The sequence below is a fragment of the Melopsittacus undulatus genome, chromosome 7 (genome assembly GCF_012275295.1).
Source record: "Melopsittacus undulatus isolate bMelUnd1 chromosome 7, bMelUnd1.mat.Z, whole genome shotgun sequence".
NCBI classification, from domain to species: Eukaryota; Metazoa; Chordata; class Aves; order Psittaciformes; family Psittaculidae; genus Melopsittacus; species Melopsittacus undulatus.
The window spans coordinates 27210959-27235382 of NC_047533.1; the positions used below are offsets into that span (position 1 = coordinate 27210959).

The following is a 24424-nucleotide window of genomic DNA, read 5'->3' on the forward strand; positions in this document are numbered from 1 at the left end:
TAACTTTGAGGTGTCCTCTGCTACAGTAATTATGGAAAACCCTATGGATTGGAAGTATCTGTAGCATAGTAGCACACTACAGTTGTTCTCTGTTCCTTGGCATGGTAATAATAAAACAAGTTACTAAAAGAGGTAAATAAATTAATTACTAATAGGATATATGGGTGCATTTATATACACTCAGTCTGAGTCTGGGGCGCAGGGGGGCGTAATAAGAGAAATCTGTATATGAAAAATTATTTAGCAAACAGAACCTACAGAAAGCCTGTGGAGCCTCTATGGTCTACAGGACAGAGAAGATACTGACAAGTCACTGATTCATAGTAAGTTACTATTTCTGAAAGCTAATTTTTGAGTAAAAGTATATCACTGAAATGCCCTCAAAGGAAAATCTCTTCTGTATACCAGGGGGTTGTTTTCTTTTTAATAAGGTCTTATCCAAAGGTTTTCCCTACTTTTACTTCAGTCCAGGAAGAACAAGATGATGTTACAGCTGTTTACCAATTTTTATCTGCCTGTTTAATGATGGGATGGGTGGAACACAGAATCCAACAGAGGATGCTCCACAGACCTGCTCCTCAAAATAAGATGTAATGGCCTTGCAGAAGTGATCACCACTGTCAGATACCATCTCTTCAATGTCTTTTCATAGAAACTAAAAAAATACACTTACTAGAGTGCGCCACTTCTAGATCAGTGGCTACCTCATCTATTTCTGATATCTCTGACCTGGAATAAGTTTTCCTTTGTGCTCTGCTGGGATCAAGAGCAAAAAGGATGCTCTTTGCAGTTGATAGGCAGTATGGTGAAACTGCAAAATGATACGGAGTTTAAGAGAAAAAAATTCATTTTAGTATGGTAATTTCAGTTGTTTGTAAAACAATATCAGGGAATCTTTCACTATCTGATGAATCAATAGAATTACCACAGTACTAATGAAAATTTAATACTCAAAAAATTTAAAAAAAAACCAGCAAAACAAACAAACAAAAAAAACCCAAGCAAAACAAAAACACCAAACTGATCACATTTAATATTATTCTCTTATTCTCTCTACACATTTTGATTATAATCCTCAGAAACATCTCTGGAACTTCTTTGCTACATAGAGAAACTGCTTCAAATTCGAGAAGAATTTAGCCATTAACATTGAAAAAGTTATAACTGCAATTACATCTCAAGTTCAGGAAGGTACTTGTCACATACCTAATTTTCAAAAAACATAGCAAATTCGCTTCACAAACTGAAAGCTATCTATCATAACTCATTTCAGCCTTGGTACGTGTGCACAACTACACCAATTGAAGAACATATTGTAAATATTCATACCTGAAAGAATTTACTGCATCTTCCTCAACAGGGTCGATCAAATGTTCTGATAAGAAACCAGTTGCTTGCACACGACAAAATAAATTATCAGAATGGACACATTCCTTAGAACTCATGGGAACACATTAGGAAGCATGCCAACACTATGTTCTGGATTTTTTGAGTCAGAATTAGGGAGCCAAATAAAACATAAACTTACTTTTTTTCTGATCCACTTTTTGTGACACAGATGAATAGGTAGGATTTAATACTGGGAGACTGGTCATCCCCGCAGTGTCGTTAAAGGGTGTATCTGTAGACCACAAACTCGCCTCCTTGACAGTGGCAAACAGCTGGGTGCTGTCTTCAGAACCCCCTGCCAAAGCAGCATCATATGTAGGTTGAGGGCTGAGCACTGTGGCTTGAGTTGCAAGAGCAAAAGTATTTTCCTGGAAAGTCTCTCTAGATATATTTGAGTTCTTGTTCATTTGGTCAACATGGGATAAAGGCATGGAGGTCCAGAAAGAAGGCTGTGTGCTGAGATCCATTGTGGGATCAGTCTTGGAACTGTTTTCAGCCATGTTTACCAAAAGATCACCAGATGTTTCAATGTCACCACTAACTGTGAGGACCTCACTTCCATTTGAATAAAAGCATGTTTTTTCTAACACACCTGGAAGAAAGGAAAAAAGCACTGGAATTACCATCACCTAGAAGGACATGTGTTAGCAAGGTGTTTTGGAAAAGTAATAATAAATATAATGGCACAGATTTAAAAAGCAATATTTATTTTAATGTTAAAATTAAAGAGAACTGAAGATTTTAAATATATTGTATATTCACTAAATTTTAAAATGGAAAGAGGTATTGTACTCTCTGCATAGGATTATAAAGGACATGGAACTGTTGGAACAAGTCCAGAGGAGGGCCATGAGGATGATCAGGGGACTGGAGCACCTCCCGTATGAAGACAGGCTGAGAAAGTTGGGGCTGTTCAGCCTGGAGAAGAGAAGGCTGCGTGGAGACCTCATAGCAGCCTTCCAGTATCTGAAGGGGGCCTACAAGGGATGCTAGGGAGGGACTCTTCATTAGGGACTGTAGTGATAGGACAAGGGGTAATGGGTTCAAACTTAAGCAGCAGAGGTTTAGATTGGATATAAGGTAGAAATCCTTTACTGTGAGGTTGGTGAGGCAGTGGAATGGGTTGCCCAGGGAAGTTGTGAATGCTCCATCCCTGGTGGTGTTCAAGGCCAGGTTGGACAGATTCTTGGATGATATGGTTTAGTGTGAAGTGCCCGTGCCCATGGCAGGGGGGTTGGTACTAGATGATCTTGAGGTCCTTTCCAACCCTGACTATTCTATAATTATGTAATTTAACTACCGCTGCTAAATATAGGTCCATGACTTCTTTGTCATTTTTCTCTGATAGCAGATTTTAAATATATAGTTGTATCCAAAATTTTAGGCATTTGCTGTATTTTTTATTGTTGTTCATTTATTTTATCACAAAGACTTTGCATAATTGTATGTATTGTAAGTTGTAAGTATTACAGTTGTAAGTAATCATAGTTCACAAATCAAAACAGCTGTGTAACACTAAAGAGATTGCATCAGGGCATTCAAACTAAATAGAAAGAGAATGTACTTTCAATCTCTATTACTGAAATATTCAATGAGTTCTAATAAAAAAGAAGGCATCTCAAAAGTATATGACATATAACTTTGTTACCTATAACAGAAACTAAATATATTAACTCAAGTTTTTTTTTAACCAAATGTATTAAAGTCGTATTTAATGTTGGAAAAAAAAGCACCACTTCGTATCACAATTAAAAATTTTTGTTAAATACCAGAAATTATTTTTGCCAATAGCTAGTCATGTGAAAGAGTTTAGCAACCATAATACAGTTCAGTTAGACAACAATCACAGAAAATTGAAAGGAAACCCTCAAAAACACAAAATTTCCCAATTGTTTCTACATAGCCTGGCAACAATTGATTATTTTAACAGCTTTTCTTGTTGTCCATTACTGATATTTAAGCATTCATCTCACATTGTTTTAAGACAATACAGTAAGAACAAGGGACTGAAGATTTGTCCTTTCAACCATGGGAGACTCATAGAGCAGCTTTTCTTTACACAAATTTCAAAGAAAAGGCCTAAAAAACTACTTCCTCCAGCTGGACTCCATGTGGAAAGTTTTCTACTTATCCTTTCAATTCCTTTTCTTCTCTCTCACCCCTACTACTACTAGCTACAGCCCCTCAAGTCAAAAAAGTAGTCACACCTGAAGCCCATTAGCAAGAATTCACCTCCTGTTGCTCTCTCTGCAAACCATCTGAACTTAAGGCAAATGGCACAGATTTTTCTTTCCACTCTTATGTGTAAAATCCTTCATTAGCTGCTTGGTACAGATGACTCTTGAGTCCACACAACACCCATGATCCTCTCTCCTGAATTTCATTAGGAGAACTCATTACTGAGTTTACCAAAATGGCATGATCACCTCTCAGTCAGATATCATTCACTCACCACCATTCTAGACTCTCCCTAGCCAAACCCACTGCTCTGCTAACTCTAGGCACCATATGCAGTCCATACTCAGAATATCTGAGTCCCTTTCCACTGCTGTTACTCAGTTCCACTTCTCACCCTCTATGTGCTCTGCAGCTAGACTAAATCAGCTAACTGGCCTGAAATTCTAGGACTGAGCAGGAGGAAATCTTTGTTAACCACATCTACAAATAACAAAAAATGCCAGAAGAATCCAACCTCCATTTACAATCTAAAGTGACTTTGCATTGCAAAGCTTTATAAGTAAGAATAAAATAATTAGAATGAGCAATTCTTGACATTTTCTTTTTCATTCAGTAACTTTAATTACAGTAACTGGAACCAGAAAAAAAAACCAACAGAAAAACAAACAAAAAAAAAAAAGAAAAAAAAACCAACTTAGAAGGTTTCTAAAACATAACAGGGTTCAATGAAAGAGTTACCATTTGAGATTTACTATATCCTCGTTTATCCAGCCTGGGTTGTTTTGGCTCCAGTGTCACTAACTGTAAGTAAAATAAATCTTTATGTCTAACTTTTACTGGAAGAACGCAGGAGAACTTTATATATATACATGTTAAGGTTTCTGTTTTTCCACCAGCAAATATTCATAATTCATTGGGATTTTGAGGACTTTACTGCATGTGTTTTACTGAAGCAACTAAAAATCTCCCACCTGCAAACTATTTCAGCAGCAATTTCTTTTTCTTTGAGTCCTCTGGTTAGGCCACATGGGAAGAATGAATATGTTATTTTTTCACAAATGAGGACCAGTAGTAATATGACTGTGACTGATCATGCTCAGATATTGTGCTCACTTACAGCTTTACTTGGATGCTTTTATTCCAAATATAGCTTTGAATCTGAATATTTTTTAATGATTCAGAAGACTACTTTGTTTCAAGTTTCGAACTTCAGTAGATTTATTTTTTCTGTAGTTTTCAAAAAGTTAAAATTAACTTTTCTTTCTTTTTTCCCCTCCCTTGGAAAAGTGAATAATTTTCTTCCATAACTCAAGAATAACTGAGGGATTGTTTTCACATTCTCTCTCCTACTCCCTAGGCTTGTCTCTTCTGCTCCACTCAACACAGAAACAGAAAAAGCCTGGAAAATATTGGTCCCAAAGAGCCATGAATAACGATTTTAAATTAAAGTAAAAATTATTAGCTATTTCTGTATCACTCAGCAGAATATCAAGCAATACATTACAAAACAGGTAAACTCTTGAAATAAGTTTTAAAAAGCCTTTTGGTTCAATAGAGTGGACCAATAAATACTGTTTTGGAAAATATTGAAGTTACCCACTAGATTCTAACCCCTGCCCACTCAGCCTTACCTCATTCTTTTTCTGGAATTACAAATAATAGCTAGGGCTGTCACTATACATAAGGTCATTGACTTCTTTCACCAACATCCTTAAATGCTACTTTGCTTCTTCAATGCATCTTTCCGACAATATCATTTTTTGCTTTGGTTTCACTGTTTCCTAGTGCTAACAGCTCCCCTTAGCTTCTAGACAGGCGTACCATACAACAAACCTCTTCTACACAAAAGGCTTCCCAATTGTATCATCTCAGCTGACAATGAGTAGTATTAAAATTCTTTTTAACAGGTTTTTTCCCCACAAAATAACACAAGCCTGGGCTCTGGGGCATATGCCCTTGAGGAAGGCAGGCGTAGACCTCTGGCTAGTTCTAGATGACAACTCTGTCTCCGCTTAGTATGTGAGGGTTTTGGACAACCTTTCTGAGTCACCTTGTTCTCTCTCACCTCTCATCTTTCTCTCATCTTCTCTTCCTCTCACCTTCCCAAGGCATGGTAAAGAATTCAAGCACTTAATTCCAGTTACAGAGTCCACCCTCTGAGTTAGGCTCCCATATATTTGATTCTTATCCTTTTCCCTCCTAAAAATATTACTGTAAATCTTCAATCTTAAATTAAGCTGCCTGGAAATTTTTCATCATCCAAGAGTCTTAAAGGAACTATTTAAATTATAAGATACCTAAGAAAACACTGTGATGTTTTAAAATAATCAATTCTTTTTTAACCTCTTGAGTAATGAGGACTGAATTACTCTCTACCAATGTCTGCTAACAGCCATACAACACACATGGAACATGCATTTTATTCATGTATACATGCAAACTATATCCAACTAGTCTTCAGATTTGAGTTCATACAGAGCTGTAGACAGTAGATCACAGGCCAGTCAGTTAATTTGTTGAGAAATAGTTGCAACAATTTTGGATTTGTCTCCAGCTACAGCTGGACATGTCCAAATGTCAGAAACATAGAGCATCCTGGCCTTCATTGTGTTTGGTACAAAACCAAAGGATTGGCACCAGGCCTGTTCAGTTAGAAGTGATGCTGTGCCAACGATTTTATTGATCATTTTCCAGTTGCTGTTCACTACTGAGGAATTAATGCTTTACTTAAAGATCTGAAATGGACAGTTATGAGATCTAAGAAATAGTCACACTGTTCAAGCTATTAAATTGAGATTTTGGCAGTGTATGCTGTGGGTGATTTCTAGCAGTTCACAGCAGGAAATCTCCCAAAGACCAAGTTTATTTAAGAAGCTAATGAAACAGAGCAAAGCAGCCTAGCAAGTATGTGTAATGAATGAGGTGGTTACACAGGTAATAATACACTATTTCACTACTATCCAGCACACACCCACTGTGATTTCTTCTGCAGAGTCTGTTCCTGTGGCCAAGTGCTCTGAAAAGTGGGCATATGACTGATAATATGAAGGTCCCATAGCATACCAAACCACTGCGCATCAGTACAGCTGCAGTCATAAACTATATCCTGCTCCTCCTGTCAAGTAAAGACATTACCCTAAACTGCTTACTAGCTGCCCAAAAGGCCAACGTGAGGTCAGCTGTAATTACTTTTTTCCAGCTTAACGGGTAACTTACACAAAGAATGAATCAGTTCCCAGATCAAACAGAGCTCAAAGTAGACTTGATGGAAGGCATCTTTTAAAGAAGCTGCAGAACAAACCCAGGCTCCTAAGGTGATGCACAGAAAGGAGAGATTTTGCCTCTCATCAGCTTCTGGCTTCCAGGTAACAACGTTGCAGCAGCAAAAATACCTGAATCATACTAAAGTGCTGGAGGAGAAGACAGCAGCTACCTTTCGTTTTAACAGCTGTTGCTGCCTGAAAGTTCCCAGTTACAGTCGTAACACTGCAGTGTAATACAAAATCTTATCCGGTGTCTTTCTTTACTCCTGTCTCTTGAGCACTATGTAACTAGAAATTTTTATCTGTAAAGTTTTTCTTAACCTAAGAAATGAGATGTAACATACACATAATGGCTCTATTGCAATTCAGAAACCAATCCTGAACCTCATGCCTTGTTACTCATTCTGCACTGGCTGATGAAGAAAGATCCATGTGCTCCTTGATAATCAGCTATGCCCTGCCAAAATCCATGCTTCAGTCATGGTGACTGACATATAGGCTGCCATGGGATACAGTCCTTTGGAGATTCTCCATAATACACCCGTGTTGGCAAAGTTAAATTAAAGAATTGGCAGATCATTTAGCTGATGATTACCATCTTCCATCAGAAAAACTCCCAGGACCAAGTGGCTTATAAATATGCTAGTGTTAAACTCCTAAACTTAGACACCTGTCTTACAGCAAATACTGCCATTGATTGACAATGGAATTGTTTATATTTCATGTTGCTTTCACAATTACAACTTTTGGATGTCCATGCCATTAGTCACTTTAGATTTTGAGGACGTGTCACATGCCTCAAGGCTTGGTTTGACTTGGAAAACTACCAAATGATCAGGGATCAAGATCCTTTTATTCTAGAGCGTAACTGTAACTCCCTGTGACTTTAACTTTCTTTTTGTGGTGAAAAATTCCTTTTGGGCCAGTACAGTTGGGTTCCCAAATTGATGCAGGAATCTTGACACATGTGTATTACTTTATGACTGTCCAATAGCCATAAAACTAAGCCTAACAATTTTACTATAATGTACTTTTCTTGATGTTTATTCTGTGAAGAAGACACAGATATTTCTGTGTTCTTGGGAAAGGAAGGGAAAGGAGAAGACAGGTCTCATATAATTTAACAGTAAAGATCACTGTTCAACCAGTGACATGCAAAAACACTGACAGCATCAGTCAGGTGGACAGAATCTTGCTACAGATTTCCCAAACAACAGAATGTTTTCAGAACTACCCAGGTTGGTTCATACTTACACAAGGATAACAGACATTCAGCTATTGGAGTGAGCTTTGTTTGTAAGGAGAGTTAACATGAAAATGCTAAACACACCACATCACACGTAACACTTGTAATAATTCTCACCGAGAACCAAAATTAATCTCAAGATACACATCAGAGTCAAAATACAAACACTGCATGCTGATAATGCAAGGACGGTGAGAGAATCAAACCCTCAATTATTTGCATATCCATAGTCAACAGTGCATCTTGAAGACTTTAGTTGTAACCCTCATTCCCACCAGTGCTGACAGACTAACAGACTTTTTAAATTTATTTTGCAAAATGCATGAATGCCTATAAGAGGATATGCTGCTTGCCTGAAAAGCAAAAGTATTGATGTGGTCCTGCATAGTGATCATATGCCCAAAAATTACATCTGGATTGTAAAAGTCTGACACACATTAAACCATTCCTTATGTATGTCACAAGGCTTGTTCTGAATTCTACAGAAAACAATAGACAAAGCATTAGCTGGGGATGGCTGTTAACAGGAGGTGGTGGAAAACCACATGAGTTGAGGATACTGATGTAAAGGAATGGGAGGAATGGGACATCTACCATGGAGTGCATTTATCACTATTAAATTAAATTAATAGAATTGATTTTCCTCCATGGAATTGTAAGTACAAAACATTTCATCTTTCCAGATAAATAACTGCAATGGTAAGCAATCAGGGTTCATTAAAAAAAAAATTAATTTGATATAATGCTCACCAGCCATGAAGGACTTTTTGAGAACAATGTTTCACGTGGTTTATAACAATTCCTCTCAGCAAGGAAAAGAATGAACATGGCCAGGGATTTTCATTCTTACAAACATGCTAGTTCTCACTGTTGTAATGTTTGCACACTATTCATTACTTCAGGATTTTTTTCAGTGTAAGCAAACTGGAACATAGAGTACAGACTCTACGACAAGTTGAAGGTGATCTTAGATGTCTCCATTTTAAAGAAAGATTTAGCTATTCACAGAATCACAGAATGGTTTAGATCGGAAGGAACCTTAAAGATCATATAGTTCCAACACCCCTGCCACGGACTTGAAAAATCATTTCAAATTGTGTCATGCACACTTGATTGTTAACACTTCTCAAGAGGGAAATCGCTTGCCATTTGGTATTCCAACCATGGATTCAGTTATTGTTTGTTAGTATGGTAAATTTTCATCACTTTCCAGATAAAGTATAATCCCCAGGAAAAAAAAAAAAAAAAAAAAGATCAGTCTTATTTGAAGGTTCTTGATGTCCATAGGGGCCAGATGAAATTGTAAGGCATCAGTAATTTAAGTCATGCATAATCTAGCCTTCCCCCTTCCTTCAAATTCATAGTGCTAAGTTAGATCTTCATGATCAAGGTCTCGCATGTTAGGTCTTTGGCAGTCCAGAGCAAGCACCATTCATAAGCCTTCCTGTTCTGTGGAGACAGTGTTCTCACAGGAGAATGGATATTTGGTACATGAACTCTGAATAACTCTGAAAGATACAGCAAGGCCATGAGAGGCCCGAGGAAGCCTAAGCAAGCAAGATAAGAAGAACCTGGAATTCATTGAGTTATGAGAACTGTGGACTGTTGGCAAGCTTTCGAGGTCAAGTTCTCACACCTGTGCTTAACGAATTATATGTTAGTCACTAAGGGTCTTCAAGACAAGTATCCGATCATGATATGCCAAATTGCTGTAGGTGTGTGTAAGCAATAGTATATAAGGAGTTAATGCTTTGCAATAAATGGCTTTTTGTCTGATCATACTGATCTCTGAGACATTCCGCAGTGTTCTCTGATATAACACAGGCAATCAACAAATTAGTATGGTCATGCTCTAAAGGCTAGACTTCCTTCATAACAACTGGTACTGCCTCTACTTCAATGGGTGAAACAACACTCATTCATTACAGTTTTCTTCTGCAGGTTGACACATATACTATACTCCTGGTGAGAGACAGAGGAGTATGCAGAGCCAGAGTGATATTTTCTTCTATGAACCATAAGTCTCTTGTATCTACAGTCAAAATAATGTGTATCTCTACTGATAATTTTCTTTGTCCTTTCTAACTTCAAACAGTTCTAATAAAATAACATTTTTCAAGGGCATCTTGAATACTTTGATGGTAAATAATTTTTGAAAGGTTGATTTATGACACATTCTGAAAGCAGCCCCCCATGACATACCTCGTATAGGATATTCTCTATTACCTATACTGTAACTCTACTGCTCTGTCTCCTTCCACCCATACCAACTTCTCAGTTTCTTCAACATCAGAACTTGCAATGATGTGCAGGCAACAAAACAGATGTAAGGAAAGTGAATAGGAAAGTTCTAAGCTGCATGCACACTTTTTTGTGTGTATATACCTCATTTAATTAAAAAACATTACAGAAGGAAAAGAATAATTACCTACATATTTACCATGGGACACAAAATACTTTCTTGTAAAATAGAAAAGGCCTAATTTTCTGATGAGTTTGTTACCAAAGTAACAAAACAAATCAAAAAGCTCATAAGGTTCTAAATCATAGAATCATAGAATAGTTACGGTTGGAAAGGACCTCAAGATCATCCAGTTCCAACCCCCTGCTGTGGGCAGGAACACCTCACACTAAACCATATCACCCAAGGCTTCATCCAACCTGGCCTTGAGCACTACCAGGGATGGAGCATTCACAACCTCCCTGGGAAACCCATTCCAGCACCTCACCATCCTAACAGTAAAAAATTTCTTCCTTATATCCAATCTAAACCTCTGCTGTTTAAGTTTGAACCCGTTACCCCTTGTCCTATCACTACAGTCCCTAATGAAGAGTCCCTCGAAGCTACCTATTTATGTTCTAAGCACCACTGAAAGATACTAAAATGACAACCACGGAATTTAACTCCTCTATCTCATGATAAATAAGAACAGAATTTCCTATATATAGAATAAGTTGCATTAGCCAGTCACAGAATTGTTGGTGTTGGAAGGGACCTCTAGAGATCATGTAGTCCAACCACCAGACAATCTAGTCCAGCCCCCAGGACTGTCAACGCATTTCTCACATAGTAATTCATCAAAATAGACTGTAACATAATTCAGTTATTGATCTGAAATGAAATGTGTATCAACTACTATATTCTCAATAAATAGAACAGACTATATTATATTGCCCACAGAACTTGTTCATTTAATTCCAGACATCAATACGTTTGTTTCTAGGCTATCAATGTGCATAAAATGAAAGCTGCTGAGAAGAATGCTAAACTATAATTGTGCTAATTCAAAAGATGCTGAAGGGAGCTTTGCCAGTTTTAGACTTGGGTAATACCATCATGTCTTATTCTTCACCCTACAGAAATAACCTTTATTTAAGAGGATACAGTCCTAACTTTTGCTGTGTAAGTAGGATCAGAACAGGTCCCATTTCCCCAGAGGATTTCATACATTTTAATGAGTGCTATGTCGACACATGCCTCAGGAGGAGACTGAGTAGAGCTGATGTAAATACACCTGCTTTTTTATCTGCTTTCTCACCAAAGATTGAAAATCTAGGGCAGAGGATATGAAGGATACAAATGGAATGCTGAACATAAGGAAAGTAAATTGAATGGCGTCATATTTCCTAATTGCCAGACTTATTTGATCTTAATCCACTTCAGGCTGTTCTTAGTCTAAAGACAAATCCCAAAACTGACTTGTCAATCATGACATTGACTAGCTTTGGGTTTTTTTCTTACTTCCCTAATTGAAGCTAAATGAAAAGAACAGGCCTAAAACATTTTGTTGCAAATCCTTTACAGACTGAACTGAGAAAACAGATTTAAATTGTCTTGATTTTGACAGTGCTGAAGGTGATACTGAGACATGCTTTTTTTCTTCCCATGCTTGGTAACTGTTTGACCGTATGATATGCACTGTTGGGGGTTTAAAATTGGAAAATAGATTATATCTATATAGCTCATATATTACCCCCCTTTTTACAGATGTGCTTCTGACTTAAAGTGGCTTAACTAGAAAATATTCTCATTACAAAAAAATAAAACAAGTAAAAATCCCAGCAGCCCTCGGCATTGAAAGTAGCTGATTTTTTTACTTTTTTTTATGTCTGAAGAATTAACGTTTTAACCTAGCATTACTGTCTTGCTCATGTTGTAGTCGAAACAATGTTAATAACAAGGTATGTCAGCTTCTCTACAGGCAACAAAGGGAAGGCTTAAAAAAAAAAATTCTAATAAATGATTACCTGTCACTTCTGTAACAGACACAAAGTTAGCTAACAGACTAAGCCATTATGAAAGCTAATATCCCTGGAACAAGTTTCCACAAAATATACTTGGGGTTCTGCATTGATACATATTCCATATTCAGAAGAAATTAACATTTTTCCCTTAAATAGTAATATTTTGTAGGCTGTTCAGAAAGATTTTTATAGTTAAGATGTTCAGAAAGACTATTTATAAATCAAATTTCACCTGAAAATAAAAATCAGATTTACACATTAGTGTGTATCATAAAGTGATAAACATTCAATTCCACTGACAGTGATCTAAAGTTCTAACATAAATATCTTTTTGTATTTGTAAAATGACTGCTGAAACCCACCTACATACTACATGCTCAAGGTAGCATACTCTTCAAAAATCTACTTTAGGAAATTCAGAAAAGGTTTCTTCTTCAGCACCTTGAATACGTTTTAAATGTATAAATCTGAATAGTACATTTATTTCTCTACAGAAACTTTATTAGGTCACTACGTAGATTAGTTAAGTAGGTAGATGTGCTAAGATATATCTTTAATGTCCACAATTACATTAGCACTTGAGAATGGAGTCTCAGTTTTAGTCTCCGTGTCAATTTACTCGATTAGCACTCACCTACAAAGGTAAGCAGGATCACCAACAAAAGGATAAGGGCACAAATGCATGGAATCAGTATTAGGAGCAAAAGTCGAAGGAACTTGGCAGAAGCCAGTTTCTGAGAGCAACCATCCCCCATATTATCTTCATCTGCTCCTAAGACCTGAAAAACAAAAGAGCACATTTCTATCATTCTGGTGTCAGTCAATAACTCAGTAGCAATCTTCCCCATTACATCAAACAGCTATATGATTTAAATATATGCTATAAATAGCTTTTAGATTCTTCATTAAAAGTTGTATGTAAGCTCTCTTTTTGGTGGACAACGCAGTGTAATCCATAGAATTTAGTTCACCAAATACCCACAGACTTACAGCTTCATTGATATTTGGGAACATTTCTGATGAGCTAGAAGCTGGATAGGTGTTTCATTGGGAAAAAAAAAGATAAATAAAGTCAAACAACAAGGCTAAACACAGCTTATTTCATAACTAAAAATAAACCACTAATAATTATTCAGAGCTCCATGTTCTTACGGGGTTTTTTTTTTAAGGAACCAAGGAACTATTATAATCTTTTTTTTTATGTGACAATAGAAGTGATAAGGACTGTTCCACTTATGCACAATAATGCTATCTCATTTTTAAGTACTTTACAAAATTATAACTTATCACAGTATTCTGTAGAGTTTGCAACTAATATTTTCTGTTCTATAAATGAAATTTAGAATAATGGAGAAAAATTCTTTCTGTGCCTTTCTGTGAAGAACAGGTTACCAGACCAACAGGCACAAATGGAAGTTGAATTATTTCTTAAGGAATTGCTGCACAGAGACCAGATTTACACCCCACACATACCCTCACTGACTTCACTGAGAAGCCTGCAAGCATAATGGGATTTATAGCATTATTTTCCATCATTCCACAATGTCTCTTGTTCCAGCATGGCACAAAGACTATTTGTAAGGAAAACTTCCTTGCTCATAGTATTAGAATTATCATCTATTTCTGAAAACCCTGGTTACTAGACATTGCAGACACCGTACAGACAGAAGTTAATGAAATTGCATTTGTGCAGTTGTATGTACCTTTTTTAATACTGCTAAGTATCACATGTTATCTGACCTCCTTGGGACACATCCACTGCAGTGTCCCATATCAATTTTTCTACTTCTGCTGTTCAAAGTAAAGATCAGATAACACTGCAAATGCATATGGTACCAGCATGGTGTGAGGGGCTAACAGTATCTCACTTGATAAATTTCTTCCCATTCCAGTGGTTCAGTCTCAACACCACCCTACTACTGGGCTTATCTAGCAAGCAGGACGTAAATTGATGGTCATCTTCAAGATGATAGAATTATCTGAACATCTGAAACAGTCAGCTCAAGGTCAGAGCAGTAAGAGTGGTAGCTCTGTACATTGAAAAGTTACAGCTAGGGTGACTTGACAAGGTCAGTAACATGATCATCACCATTTCCCACCACAAGAGAAAAGTAAAGAATGTTGCACAGAGTTATTTGGTTGTCAGAAGTGTCAATCTTAACTAATGGCTTATTCAGAAGCTGCAAAAATCTGAAGATTTGAGGATATTTCAGCTAAATTACTGTCTTTAGCAGCAAGTAACACCTCAAATATCTAGGCATAGATAATAAGGATTTAGGTTCCTAAAAGTCACCTAAAGCAACATTTACACAATCCTGGCTTGAGTATGTAACTTCCTGCAGTCCATATTTGCCTACATTTTCATGTTAAAGTCTTCAAAGTCTGCCTGAAGTTTTGCTTGTGGCCATGCTGGAACACAGCAGCTTAGCAGCTACTCAAGGCAGGCTTCCCTGAATTCCATGACCTTGGTTTGAACAGCCTGTATTAGGTCCCCTTGGGAGGGCTGAGTGCAGGTAACAGAGGAGTAACACAGCTCTGTCATGAATACAGATCTCTCGAGCACAGCTGCCATAGCTGCTTTTGAAAGCGTAGCCAAAAACAAAAAAGGCATAAAATTGTTCTTTCTAACAGTGCAGTGGTCACAGTGCTCCCACAGGAAATGGGGCTGTTGAGTTCAATTCCCTCTTCAGCCTAAAGCGACTAAAAATTAGATCTACAACTCAGCAGAGTACCACAACCACCTGAGCATAAACTCCTGAATCAGTGCACACTATCCCTTGAAGTCATGATATTCTGTAAAAAATACAGTTCTGCTGGGCCTGGTAATAGTGAGCAGGACCTTCGCTACACAGCCCAGTGATGAGGGCACTCAGGAGCTGACTCTTAGTTTCTTCACAACAAACAAATACAAGATCCAGATCCTTTTTCTAAAGGAACAATTCCAAACCAAGATACACTTCTTGCAAACCCCAGGCAAAAGTGCCCAACTCTACCCAATGCAATACAAGGTAAATGCTGATCCATGACTCCATCTAGAGTGTTCAATCTAGAAAAAAAAAAAACTTATCAATAAACAAGAAAATTATATTCTCAAAGAATTGAGAAAACACACAGAAACAGTATTCATTATCAATGGTCTTGACTGTTCTTGTGAGGAGGCGATATTGAACATTTTGGTGTTCAAGACCAGGTTGGATGAAGCCTTGGGGGATATGGTTTAGTGTGAGGTGTCCCTGCCCATGGCAGGGAGGTTGGAACTAGACGATCTTAAGGTCTTTTCCAACCCTAACTATTCTATGATTCTATAATTCTATGACATGGGATTTATTCATCCCAAGCAAAACTGTGTAACTGAGAGCAGAGTTACCACTGTTGTACAAATGCCTCAGAATTAACCTAGGAGAAACATTACTTGTGTGCCAATGCAAACAGCAAGCTTCTCATGTTCCTTTTCCTGTGAGAATTTCTTTCTTAAGTCTATTGGCACTGTACAGATACTACTTTTTGTTCATATTAAAGGAGAACTACAAACATTTTCTTTCTTGTCAACTCCTGAAAGCAGGAGTTTTTGCACTGACAGCTTACCACCACAGGTTTTAAAAGGGACTGTTGTACCCAAATTTGCTTTCAGTGACTGCTCAAGAAAAGAATGTTGGATTGTGGAAGACATGCTTCTCCAAACACCATGAATTGCCAGTTTCGTATAATAACAAAGTAAATATTTATAGGCAACTGAACAGCACGTTTTATTTTTCCCTTCTACAGGAAAAGACCTCAGGAAACACTATAAACCTTTTTAAAATTACCACCATCTACTTAGCAAACATAATTTTTGCCAGTTTTGTCAGTTTTCCATCAGTAGAACACCTACATGAGTTTTTTTCCATTGGTTTCTGGGGTGAATATGAAATAAAACTAGAGGTAGTGCTAATGGTTCCTATATCATTAATGAGAATTTAATAAAATCATCTATAGATAAAAATAAATGCATTATATATACTTATATATTTCCTGGTACTGATACTTCTCTTGCCACCAAATACTGTAATACACAAAAAGAAATGCTCCAGTTACAAATGCTTTAGTATGCCAACGATACCCACATAAACTTCATATATGCTCCATCCTCTCAATTATAATAAATAATGGAATTGAGGGATAAATAATGGAATCTTCGGGAAAAAAACAGATGTGTAGAAGGAGATACGGGTGCTGCATGCTTATTCACTGCCTCACTTCCAGAGGTTAGTGGCCAAGATAAGAAACAACTTCCCTCAACTCTCTGTAGTCGAGGGTTCCTCTGAATTATTCTCCAAGTCTGTAAGACTGAGGTGCCTTGTAGACACATGTTTATCTCCCTTTCCAAGAGAAGGGCAAGAAGACAGAAGCAGAATCCTTGGGGGCAGACTGAAAGAAACCAAGCTTAACTGCTGGAGATTTTGGCATAAACCAGATTTAGTACAGCACTGGACCAAACCATATTCTCAGTACTTGAAGAATACTGGTGCAAGTTCCCTTCCTACAACTGTTGTTAGAAAAGTCAATTCAAAAAGGACTTTTTCTAATTAAATACTGTGTGCACCATAGTTAGAATATCTGTGTTTGGTTTTTAAGTCATTTGCAATCACATTTTGTATTGAACAAATGTATAGTCAGAGTGCAGGATGCTCAAAAACATCTGCTAATTTCTCCTAACAGCTAAAAAATTCTATCCCTAATGAAATGCCTAAACTCACTGCTTACCTGAGCGCCATTCTTTCAGCAATGACTGCAATAAAGGAAATAGATCGTGAAGTAACTCTGAGCTAATTTCTGTGCAGATTTTCTAAAAATCCTAGCCTTATCTAGGACTGCTGGATTCGATGGCTCATAGCTGCTTTTCTGAAACCACAGAGGCAGAAAAAAGATGGGGGGGGAGGGGGGAGGGGGAAATACAGTTCCATCTGAGTACAGAAAGACTAAAAATTCATTAGACCAAAATTCATAGCTTATCTTGTGCAAGATGTGGGGAGAATGTGATCTCATGGGTGTCATTTTAATTACATGCTTGTCATATTAAAGCACAGAAATGACAGATTAAGATTTATGGGTGAAAAGCCTATGGTAGCATACAATTTTCTTTTTAGACACAAAAAAGTATCTAAGTTACTAGTCTATAAAACAGCCTGAATCACAGTATAAGCATTTGACAAAAATATCTCCTGCTGTTGTCACCACAAGACTAACAGACTTTCTCCTGGTAAGGAAATACCATTAGGGCTAACAGCCTGCTATCAGTATCATCTATGCATGATGGGTTTCTACAAAAAAACGTAGAAGACAACCGCTGGATCAGAAGTATCAAAACATCTTGAAGAAGGCATACACCAAAGTATTATGTAGCGTGTATGCTGGAAAGAAGTAGAAAGAAAACAAGAAACTACTACCATGAAATGGCAGGAAGAATGTCATTAGAGGGCAGTGAACAGGTGGCTTTGTAGATGTTCTCACAGTGCCATTAAAGAATCTGCCACCAAGCCAAGGCAATAGCTTGTGTATAGAAAGTATGTTAATTTATGAAAACTATCTGCAGTTTCCATATCCTTGATGTTGTTCCTCCTCTCATGCTGAAGCAGCGCCCTGTTGTCAGCTCCTGTGATTTTATCAGCTTTCATAATGCTGGTCTTAAAAGTATAGATACTGGATTCACAGTGACCATGCCAGGCATTACATCTTTCCTTTCCCTTTAAGGGAAGATGGTTCCCAGTTACCCAATATCCAAATGCCTGAGAGTAACAGAAGCTACAGATGTTCTACATTTTTTATCAGTTCTCTCTTGTTCACATGAAAATTTGGAAGTCAGCAATGTGCTTCTATTTGACTACTTTATCATCCAAAAAATATAACACCATGCTTTAACAGTCACTATAACAAGTAGAAAGTGTAAGATGAATCCTCCAAAGGTACAGGCAAAATCACAGGCTAAAAACAGGAACAAGCAAAAAGTCACTGGCAACAAGGTTTTGCACAGTCTTTCATTTTCAGTGTTACAGGAATCAGAGAGCCAAACTGAAATGGAACAACTGATGAATGACTGTTAATGCAGCATAAGAAATGGGATACTAAACAGCTTCTGTCTGCAGATACAAGTAATATTCAAATTACAGTGTCCATGAATTGAGACCAAAAGTGCTGCAGTTATTCTAAAAGAAAATATTGTAATTTAGGGATTAAAAAAAAGCAAGCAAACAATCAAAACCCAAACCACAACCCTTTCATACAGCAAGGCAGCAAACATGAGAAGCATCACATGAATTGTTAGCTGCACAATGAAGTGCACTCGTTTTTGTGATAGTTCAAGTTCACTGTAATCCTGTAACTTTCCCCAGGAAATTCCATTTCCTCAGACAAATTTCAAATTGTTGACACAATTCATTCAAAGTTCATTTTGATGACCAGACCTCCTTTCCCATTCATTAAATAAAATACTCTGATTTAGCCCTATTTTAACCGCTGAAATATAAATATACTGAAGCATCATACCAATCTGAAATACACGGTGATCCAGTAAGGGAGATGTCATATAAAGACAGGCACGCCTCTCCGAATGAAATACTTGGTGCTAGACACCATTTCCAGGCAGATTCTTTTGGCTGAAGCAGAAACCTGAAACATGTTTCTGACTTAACATTTTCACTTAAAGTAAGCAATCTGTAACTGCATTGGTGATGTTTCTTCTGTGTACAGAAGATACGATGTGTGGAGTGATTTTGTTGTTTTTCAGACTACCACAGAGAACCACTAGCCACTTTCTGTTCAGGTGACCTTTTAAGCATCAATAGAGCATGAGACACAGTGTGGTAAAAATCCAAACCAGGTCTCACCAGAAGTTACCAATTCAGACTAACGAATGTTGATGTGGTATTCTTCAATTATTTCACACAAATTTGGGGATCTTAACTCCTGACAATTAATTTCAGCAGTTTTGTGAGCCACTGAGATGACTTTGGAACTGAGAAATTGTGGAGATACACTTGAGAAGCTCAAAGGGACAAGGTGAGAGTCAGGTATGTCTCACTCAGGTATGTGACAATACAGCTGCTCCAGCTTCAGTCTGAGACAGAGGCAGCGCTAAGTTTGCTGAGACAAAATCCAAACACAACCATGGTGTTCCACTTATCTGTGTGTTTGAGACCCTGCACTGCTGCCTGCCAAGCTAGATCTCCTTTGCAGTATGCCTACAGTGCTGTCCAAACAGTGTGACTGCAGACCTCTCAGACATAACCCACTCTTGCTTTGCACTTTTTAGCTGAGGTATAACCAGCTATCTGAGCCACTGACACACTGAGTTACAAGTCTGTTTTTATCTGGAATGATAGATGAATGTCATGTTGCCACTGGTGTTACCATTAAGTAATAGTTCAGTTGGTGGCAAACTTACCGAAGTTCTGAGCTCTCCTTTATTATTAACAGCTGATAGCAAGGATGTATGATGCTGCCTTTCCTCATAAGCTGTCACGGTTTAAGTCCAGCTGGTAACCCAGCACCATACAGCCGCTCACTCAATCTCCCCTTCGCCCCTGCTCCCAGCGGGATGGGGAGGAGAATCGAAAGAATGTAACTCCCACTGGTTGAGATAAGAATAGCCCAGTAACTGAAGTATAACACAAACCACTGCTGCTACCACCAATAATAATAATGGTAAGGGAAATAACAAGGGAAGAGAATACAACTGTTCACCACCCGCCAAACGATACCCAGCCTGACCCAAGCAGTGATCTAGCCCTTCTGGGTAACTGCCCCCAGTTTATGTACTGGGCATGACATGCTGTGGTATGGAATACCTCTTTGGCTAGTTTGGGTCAGGTGTCCTGTCTCTGCTTCCTCCTGGCTTCCCTTGCCACTCCTCCCTGCAGAGCGTGAGACTGAAAAGTCCTTGATCAGAGTAAGTACTTCTTAGCAACAACTAATACCACTGGTGTGTTATCAGCATTGTTCTTAGACTAAAGCCTAAAACACAGCACTGCACCAGCTATTAGGAAGGAGAAAACTGTTACAGCTGAGCCCAGGACAGTATCCACTCCTTATTCGACAGCATTCATGTTATACTCAGATCTCACATTTTCCAATACACCATTGCTTTTCATCTCATATACATACACACACACACACAAACACAAAGAGACAGCTATCATTTCTTAGTCCATTGACCATCCCTATAAAGTTCACTGAGTTCATTCAGTCCATGTCAGGCTCTACGAGTCTTTCAGAGCAGTAGAGACAGTGTGCAGTGTTGGATCATTGCCTGATGACAACACCACTGAGTTTTTCTGGTCACTGCTGAGCTCCTCTGGTTTCGTCAAAGTTCATTCTTTGTTGGAATGATGGTTGGAGGGAAGTCAGGGCCAGTCACTGGTGATTTGAGGACAGTACTGGGAGACTCCACTGCTGCTGCTGGCTTTTCCCATGACTTTATTCTCTGCTGATGCTCATGATAGCATGTATCCTCTTTTCAAAACCCAGAGTGGCAGAGCTGAGCATCTAGCTTATGGGCTGTAGAAGTGTTATATAGCAGCAACAGCATCTAACTAAGTTCATTGGCTGTTTTCACCCAAAATTAACCTCCCTTGAGGTACACATCGGACTTCCCCATCTTCCCACATTACCCATCAAATACACCAAGGTCCCCATGCAAACGCAATCCCACAAGTGGACTTGCCTTTACCTGAAGCAGGAATAACCCAGACTGTCTTCCCCAGCAGATTCTTTATATGCACCCCAGGGACTTTGTCCCCCTCTACAGTATGCAAAAGTTCTTACTGGGGTGGGCCAGCCCTGTTGGCAGATCCTCTCATGTTGACCAACCAGGTGTTTTGTGGAATGAGTCTCTCCCAATGTTTGAAATCTTTGGGGTTAATTAGTTTCCTTTAAGTTTCTAGGGCTTTTAAGAACTACTAATGAAAGTTTCAACAGTGGCATGCTGCTCTTCTGAAAACACCCAGAGACCACTCTAACGCCATCCTGACTACCCAGATGTTCACTGCATTGAGGCTTACTAAGCAAGTAGAGCAGCAATGGAAAACCTCTGTCTATATGTTGCTGAGATTTACATCTCAACAGGCAGTGGAGTAACACAATACTTGCTTCAGGTTCCTGCTTTGCTGGAAATTCAATAAGCAGATGCCTGCAAAAGACCTATTAGCACCAGAAAGTAAAATCGAAAACCCTAAAAAGGTATAGTCTAGGGGAAAAAAATCTTATTGACGTGATTTGTGACAATACAAAGATTTTGAAAAAAAAAAAAAACTAAAACATTTTGAGGGCATGAAGGGAGACAGTCAGAGGAAAACCTCCTCTTAGAAACAGCCTCAACCCTGGAAAACTAAAATGGAGAAAAAGAAATACTGTCTGCCCTGCGACTCCCACTCAGTGTATTATTTATTGCCTGTGTAGAAGCCCCATTAGAAGGCACATCTTACACAGGGCAACCAGACCTCGTAATTTGGCAAACATTTTTTTTCTCTATTCATGCCTGATCAGTAGGTTTAGCCTTCTGAACTTGAAGGTGACCAGTATATCATGTGTGCCATGCACATTACTGATTATATGATTACTTAACCTATTTAAAAACAGAGACTTTCAGTGACATGAACTGAATGACAACTGGAATGAAACCTAAACAAATGGCAAGAATCTTCTTGGAAACATTTGTCTCCTTATGTTTCATGCATTTCTTCTTTTCTCTTTTTTTTTTTAATGTATAGATTATTCTTACACTAGATTATTTCTTCCTAGAAGAAATTAAAACTTTGAATTTGAATGTGTACTGTTAACTTTAGTGACATTTTTACAAATTGTGAACAAAAAGATACTAACCCTTGGACCCAAGATAAGAGCAGCAGCAATATTTATCAAAGGAAAGGACATGATTTAGAGTCAAAGCAAAGCTTCATCTGTTCAGCATAGCTTGATATTTATTTGTCCTCTTCCCAAAGATGAAAACAGACTTACACAATGTCTCACAGATCTATAACCTACTACCTATAAAATGTAGAGGTGACTCATTCATTTTTCAGTAGCGTATCTCTTTGTTCAGAAATATGTTATCTCTGAACATTTGATTCAGTAGGAGAAAATAAAGAAAGAGAAGGCTATTTTTTGAAACTACCAGGGTATCTTGACAGAAATAACTGAAGAGGGGAATGGAGATTAAACCTATTAATTACTGTCAAAGTTACAAAACAAGACAATACAGAAAACTCAATATTAAGTGAGTTAACATGGCACTGACATTGGTGTACATGTTTGACTATGATCAAAGGTTTATGGATCACATAAGGATTTTAGGATAAAAACTTGCAACTAAGTCACTGAAACAATAAGAATTTGGCAAATTATTTTGTAAAAGAAGAAAAATACAGCTGTATTTATAGCTAGGATTACTTGATACAGTTGTCTTCCCTAGAACAGATGCCAGTTTTCCTCCAATTCACATTTTCTTTGGAAATACCCAAAAGTCACATAATTACCCTATCTATCATGAGGAAAAGGCAAGTGGAAACCATCTGGGTTCTTAGCCCTTCCAGAGCACTAATAACACTACTGCATATACTCTGACTTCACAGGGAGAAGGAGAATTGCTAACAACTTCTAAGCAAATTGAATCATTTCAGACTTCTTATCCAGCCTTGTCCACATGCACAACAAATTATTTAAATAGCTACTGACTCTACAGTTCCTGATCCTCTTTCAGATATATTATCCACTTTGACAATATTTGTACATGCACAGAACTAGCATGTTCAAACAATAAGCTGTCTCTCAGCAATGTCTGTCCCTGAACACTGTGAAGACAGAAAAACACAGGCTGTTACAGAAAGGTGGGCTCAGCCATCCGTGTTTCTTCCTGAAGATGCAAAAATGCAGGAGGTTAGGGAAAGCCTGACAACTATAGCATGTTCTGCTTCTATAATCTGCAGATCCCATTCATTCTGGGACAACTCTAACACAGACAAATAATCCTCCCAGCACATCTGACACTGGAAGCAGGAGCAATGGAAGAAATCTCCATGTCACATCACGGTCCAGGGAAGTCCAGAGCAGACGTAACTGTGTATTACAGATATATGCTGTATTATTGAACGCAAAGCTGTAGGTCTGACAGACCTGGGATGGAAAGCTCCTCAGTGCTACCAGGGTTTTTATTTCCAAGGGAATGCCCTGACTACTTTCTGAAATCTAATGACATGAACAGTGCAAGGAGCATAGAAGTAATTTCTTACTGCTTCATTCAGAAGCAGCAAGCGTAAAAAAATGCTCTCTTTTCCCAGGAAATGCTCCCCAAGTTTGAGACACTCTCAAGTAACTTACACAAATATGGATGTGACAGTATAGGCTATTTGGAAACTAGGAGCTCTTAAGGTGACAAGCAATGGCAATTGCTCTGGACAACTACTATTACTGTTAAATCACTGTTAAATCTCCCTAGTATCTAGCACAGCAGACATGGAAAATTCTAGCAAACTTGTTTTTAAAACACTAGGTTCTTTATAGGGCAGAACTGAGTGTTACAGGTTTGAGGAAGAGAAGAAGGGAAAGACAGACTTTGACAACCACTGACCAGCTGGACCCAAATCACAAGCACCATCCACTGAGCATTGATCTTGAACTCTCTCTGAACTATGACACATGACTTGGAACAGATGAGTCTGATGCAGTTTCAAAGAAGAAAACTCATGTCTACCTTCACTTTCTTTCCCATAAGGACTAGGTGCAGATGACTTCAATGTTCAATATAGAAAGTGCTTCTTTTGCAAGAAAAAGTGAGCCCTGGCCTACAGCAAGAGCAGTAGCCCACAGAAGCATGTGCAATAAGTCACCTGGAGGTCTTCTTTCCCACAGATTTACAGGAGCTGTCCCCCATGGGCTATTCTACAAGGAAAAGATTTTAAAATTGCCTCAATTTCAGTGTCCTCCCTGAAAAAAATAAAAAAAAAAGTAATGTGTATTAATTTAACACATATGCAAAGGACAGAGTCCCAGAGAATGCATATTCTTGTGAAAAACATGCTTTGTAACAAGGGGCAGGGCTCGAATAATCAAAGCATAAACGTCACTATTCCAA

At 38.1% G+C, this 24424-nt stretch overlaps 1 protein-coding gene across 1 annotated transcript in view; it reads right to left on the bottom strand.

Annotated features, from left to right (window-relative positions):
• Positions 1-24424, bottom strand: part of CORIN (corin, serine peptidase) — a 136830-nt gene that overhangs the window by 106406 nt on the left and 6000 nt on the right. Inside the window, 2 exon segments of the mRNA XM_034064575.1 lie at positions 1529-1981; positions 12956-13100. Of these exon segments, the coding sequence (XP_033920466.1) occupies positions 1529-1981; positions 12956-13100 (598 nt within the window).